Consider the following 6,195-nt stretch of genomic DNA (forward strand, 5'->3'; position numbering starts at 1 on the left):
ATTTATACTCAAATAAATGAGGATGCGTTTAGATAGTAGCTAATATTTTTAACATTTTCCTCATTAAGAATATGATAATATTTTCAGAATGCAAACCTCGACTTTTCCATTACTTAAAATAAATTTGTTAAGGGGAAGTAGGAAATGATATTTTATGCAATTCGAAAATCAAAAGAGTTTGTTGTGAGGAGACAGTAAAGGCAGTTATGATATATTTTCAGTTTTTTTATTATTCACCATAACTCAAAGTCAAACAATCATAAGTATTGAGTCCCTAAATATAGACTTCTACTTCTCCATCCTGATTGATACAGTGTTTCATGGGATATTTTTAAAATATATTTTTCTGACACCACCAGAGAGCAAGTGAATCAGAATACATCATTTCTATATTAACCCAGAGGTTATTGGAAAACATACAAGAGACTGAAAATCATAGAACAGGCAATGGTATATTGATTTAAGAGGGAGCCTGGATAGCAAAAGCAGTTTACAATCAGCTGATAGTGGAAATGTTGCAGATTGAACCTACTCAGCGGCTCTGCAGAAAAAGCCTTCCTATCTACTTCTGTAAAGATCATCACCAAAAAAACCTTATGGAGCACAGTTCTACTCTGTAACACATTGATTCGCCATGAGTCGGGCTCGGATTCCATGACAGCTAACACCAACAATAACAGCTGACTTAAAACACACTCAAAAAGAGTGAACAATTCACATGAAAATTTTTTGGAAATAGGGCATACATGAACAAATACTTATTTGGATTATATTGAGTGTGGAAGCAATTTGGTGATGATTAATTAACTGCCTAATTGTTTCCATGATATCTTTGTTCCTAAGGTTCTAGATAAGGGAAGATGCAAAGGAAATTCCTTAATCACAAATGTGAGCATAATTACAGATACAACAATGTCATATGATAAACTAAATCGGAGGTAGGTGTGCTGTTCACAATGCATTAATTTTCACAAAAACTCCGTAATGTTATAAGGAAGCCCTGGTGGCGTAGTGGTTAAGACTTCAGATGCTAACCAAAAGGTCAGCAGTTCAAATCCACCAGGTGCTCCCTGGAAACCCTATAGCACAGTTCTACTCTGTCCTAAAGAGTTGCTATGAGTTGGAATCAACTCGATGGCAACGGGTTTGGTTTTTGGTTTATATATATATACGTATGTGTGTGTATATATATTTATATATATACCCATGGCCATTCAATTGACTCTGACTCTTAGGGACCCTAAATATATTTATGTATTTATACATATATAAATAGTCAAATATAAAAAGTGACTTTGAAAGATTAAATAGTTTTCCATGTCAAACAAAAACTTAAGTGATAAAGGCCTAACTCAAACCCAGGTCTAAAATAGAACATGGGTGAAAACCAAAAATCCAAACCCATTGCCACTAAGTCAAGTCTGACTCATAGTAACCCTATAGGATACAGTAGCACTGCCCCATAGGTTTTCCAAGGGGCGGGTGGTGGATTCAAACTGCCTACTTTTGTTCAGCGGCACTCGTTTGAGCATTGTTCACCTCGTGTCTTGTCACTATTCCTTAAACAATAATGGATAACAACTATTTACATAGCATTTACGTTGTCTCAGGTATTATAAGTAATCGGGAGATGATTTAAAGTATAAGAAAGGTTGTGCATAGGTTATATGCAAATATTGTGCTATTTTATATAAGGAACTTGAGCAGCCACAGATTTTGGAATTCTTGGGAGTCCTGGAGCCCATACATCATGGATACTGAGGGAACACTGCATGATTTTAATTAATGCATATTGTAAACCTGGTTTTTAAGATAGGTGTCACAAATGTATGGATACTGATGGAAATGAATGATATGGTTTATGCTAAGTTATATAACAGATTGTACATTATAAATGACTAAATTAAATTAACCCAAGCAAAAGTTCTTATTGAGAGAGAACACTGCAAAATGAAATTATAGAATTATTAATGGAACAATCTGCTGTCTGTTAATACATATATTAGTTAAGTAATTTAACCAGAAACTCCTGACTACATTGCAAGTGATATTTAACTTGGAAATAATTTTCACTGTATGGAAAGACAAGGTGTCTTTTTTATCGAGTGCTGCTATAACAGAAATACCACAAATATATAGCTTAACAAAGAGAAATTTATTCTTTCACAGTCTAGGAGGCTAGAATGCCAAATTCAGCGTGACTGCTCCAGGGGAATCTTGCTCTCTCTGTTGGCTCTGGGTGAAGGTCCTTGTCACCAATCTTCCCCTGGTCTAGGAGCATCTCAGGGCAAGGAGCAGGGTACAAAGAATGCACTCTCATCAGGGTTCTTCATTCTTAGTCATAGGAGGTCCGCCTTCTCTCTGCTCACTTTTTCTCTTATATTTCAAATTGATTGACTTAAGATACAACCTAATGTTCTGGATTGAGTCCTGCCTTATTAACATAACTACCTCTAATCTTGCCTCATTAACATCATAGAGGTAGGATTTCCAATACCTAGGAATATCATCAAAACAAACCTTTTAACTTCTACTCAATTCTGACTCATATGACAAAATGGTAGGGAATCACACAATACTGAGAATCATGGGGTACACAAGTTGACACACATTTTTGGGGAGATACAATTCAATCCATAACAAAAGGTATAGTTAAATGTATACATCTGTTGAAATGTGATTAAAATACATAAGAAATCAATTCTTATACATTTAATTGATTCTTTAATGAGTGAATTATTTACACAGCAATTTTCTCAGTGCCATTATGAGATCCTTGTTCCTTAGACTATATATCATGGGATTAAACATAGGAATTAGGATAGTGTAAAAAAGAGAATTCACTTTGTCAGTTCCGTCTGAATGTCTGGTGTTGGGTCTTAAGTATGTAACAATGGCTGATCCAAAGAATACCACCACAACCATCAGATGAGATGAGCAGGTGGAGAAGGCTTTGGCTCGACTTGTGGCTGATGGCAACCTCAGGATGATGGAGATGATTTTACTGTAGGAGCCAAATATCAACAGAAATGGAATCATACCAAATAACACAACAACTATGTAGAGCAACATCTCATTTACAAAGGTGTCTCCACAAGCCAGCCTGAGTATTGTGAGATTGTCACAGAAGAAGTGGTTAATTTGTTTAGATCCACAAAAAGGCAGAGAGAAAATCTGATATGTAAGCTCTGTCATAACTGGGATTCCAATAGTCCAGGACCCAGTCACCAACTGGGTACAAACACTGTGGTTCATAACTAGAGGATAGTGCAGAGGGTTACAAATGGCCACGTAGCGGTCATAGGCCATCACAGCCAGGAGCAAACACTCAGTGCCTCCAAACATAAGGGCAAAGCACATCTGTGTAGCACAGGCAACTAAGGAAATTCTTTTTCTCTGGGTCCCTAGATTCATCAGCATTTTGGGGAGAGTAGCTGATACATAGCAGATTTCTAAGAAGGAAAAATTTGACAGGAAAAAATACATAGGGCTCTGGAGAGCAGGATCAATTTTTGTGATTAGAAATATGGTGCCATTGCTCATCAGGATAATGATATAGATGATTAAAAATAATCCAAAAAGAAACCACTGGAGATGGGGCATGTCAGCAAAGCCCAAGAGAACAAATTCCATCGGTTCAGTTAGGTTATCTTCTGGTGGTTTTTCTTGGTGATGCATCTGTGGAAAAGATAAACTTACATGTTCATTTCCTTTTACCTTTCTGTATCTCTTTGCCTCTTCTCTAAATTGTATTGAGGAGTCTGGATTGGATTTTATGCTCAACTTAATTGTTTGAATTTTAAGAATGAAACGATGTACGTATGTCCCATGCCCTCCTGTTAAGTCACAGTAAACAGTCCCTTCAAATTTATTGTAAGATCATTGCAGTCTAGTTTCAGAGCACAGCGCAGAATAAATCAAGCTATCCCTGACTCTGCAGAAGCACTGGTGCAATTGGCAACTGCTGGAGGTGACCTTGAGCTTTGCCATCTCATCTCATTTTAAATTAATTACCCGTCTTGACAATCCGATTGTATTTCTCTGTGCATTTTCTCAGTCAACTTCTCAAACACTGTATCATGAACTGTCTTTTAATGTACATTTTCGACTGCCTATTTCAGTGCTTCATTCTCTCACATCTGATGATTTTAAGCACATAGGTTCCTAATACACAATTAATATTATGTAATTTAAAAGAAAATTGAGAGAATATTTCATTTTGCATACAGGAATAAAACAAGTATCTTTTAGTAGGATATTAAGTGGATAAGATAAGATGATTTTATTCAGGGAAATTAGCCTGGGTACATTGATTCAGATACAAAGAATAAATGTAGTCACCCTGGAAAAACAGTGGTAGCAAGGAGGGTATTTGTTATCTGTGTTTATGGTGGGACAGGATGTGGAAAGATATTGGTTGTTATGTTACATCCATTGTGCTGTGTACACCCGCTATTGTTTTTGTCGTTACTCAAAAAATAACACTTCAGACAACTGTTTCTAAATTCACTTTTCGTTAGATGTAAGGATATTGAGACTCACTAAGTGTGGAGAATTCAATCAACTGCACACAGGTTTTGTGACTGCAAGTCGGTATCTTTCTTTTTTTAAGTGGTCTTTAGTTTGGCTCTTATCCCATGATTATCTGTGTGATATAAATCAATTAAAGATTTTAAGATATTCTTCTTTGTTTTTGAGAATGAAGTGAGCTAATATTGTTAAAATATATCAGCTTCCTACCAATTTTAAGCCTTTTACTTTTTAGTTATGGTTATATAATTATGATTATGATAGTATGTTCTTTAAGCCTGTATCCCTAGGGTTTAACAGATTGCCTAACTAAGTAGGTAGTTGATAAAGTGGTTTTGAGTTCCTTGGTTGGCAATTATTTTTCCCACCATTCCCTTTCATCAGGGCAGGACAAGGACTAGTCAGGGAAGCTTCTAAGGTGTAAAATGTAAGGAGGCGTTCAGGGCCATCTTTGCACTTTCAGAATCCGGAAAATGAGTGCTTCCTTACATTCTGAAGGAGGTAAGTTACCTCTTGCTTCACCCTACTTTTCATCTCTCCATCCTAATGTTTGCACCTTGTCCACTACAATGAGAAGTGTGGTGCCATAGTTTTAAAAAAACCAAAAAAAACTTCTTGCCAAGGAGTAGATTCCAACTCATAGGGACGCTATAAGATAGAGTAGAACTGCCCCATAGGGTTTCGAAGGCTGTACATCTTTAGGAAGCAGACTGTCACATCTTTATTACTGGTTGGTTTGAACTACTGACCTTTATGTTAGCAGTTGAATGGTTAACCACTGATCCACCAGGGCTCCATGACCATATTAAAGAGCAGTATTTCCCAGATGGACTGAAATTGAATGGTACTTCCAACAACACCTAGTTGTGTGATGACTTTGTGCAAGTTAATCAATATTCCTGAGTCACAGTTTGCTCAGCTGTTAAATGGCCAGCAAATATATCAACATATAGTGCTGTTATATGAATTAAATCATTTCATATAAGTAAAACAACTGAAGAAGTCCTGCCATTTATTAAAAAATTATTATTATTATTAACAGTTATTTATTAACATCCATTTACAATTATTATTATTAAAACTAATTCTAATTTATTCTTCTGAATTTTACTCAATATGTTATACAACATGAACAATACTCTCTCATTTATTTTCCTTTTGTATCATAGGATTATTGTGGGAATGAAGTGAGACTTAAAAGTAATTATCATAATCTTACAAAACTCCAAAAAACATTCAGCTTTCAAGTTGCTATTTCTCCATGAATTCTATGCCAATATTTTGGTTTATATCATTACTTCTACTTTATGGATTTTATCACCTATAATACCCATCACTGCTCCACACTTAGAATTGCAATTCGGGTAATACCCTTTTTTGGCATTTTCTTTTACTGACACTAAATTATCTGAGTGGCCAAGGCTGTAACTATTTTCCTACTCGGTATCAGTATAGATCCTAGACAATGGGTGTACATCTAATATGGCAGTCGGCTACCATAAAGATTTACAGACTTGGAAAACCTAAGAGGCAGTTCTGCTCTATCCATAGGGTGTTTAGGAGTCAGAATCCACTTGAAGGCAAAGGGTTTGGCTTTGGTTAACAATATTCTGATTCAGTTAGGACAGAGTAGAACTGCCCTATAGGTTTTCCAAGGAGTGGCTG

The 6,195-nt window shown here is 36.0% G+C and overlaps 1 protein-coding gene across 1 annotated transcript; it reads right to left on the reverse strand.

Annotated features, from left to right (window-relative positions):
- Nucleotides 1-2,736: 2,736 nt before the first annotated feature.
- Nucleotides 2,737-3,758, reverse strand: LOC101353106 (olfactory receptor 10AG1-like). Its single transcript, XM_004389170.3, has one exon. The coding sequence runs from the start codon at nt 3,676-3,678 to the stop codon at nt 2,737-2,739; it is 942 nt and encodes a 313-aa protein (XP_004389227.1). The 5' UTR covers nt 3,679-3,758.
- Between the last annotated feature and the right edge of the window lie 2,437 nt (nt 3,759-6,195).

Source organism: Trichechus manatus, unplaced genomic scaffold (assembly GCF_000243295.1).
Source record: "Trichechus manatus latirostris isolate Lorelei unplaced genomic scaffold, TriManLat1.0 scaffold00236, whole genome shotgun sequence".
NCBI classification, from domain to species: Eukaryota; Metazoa; Chordata; class Mammalia; order Sirenia; family Trichechidae; genus Trichechus; species Trichechus manatus.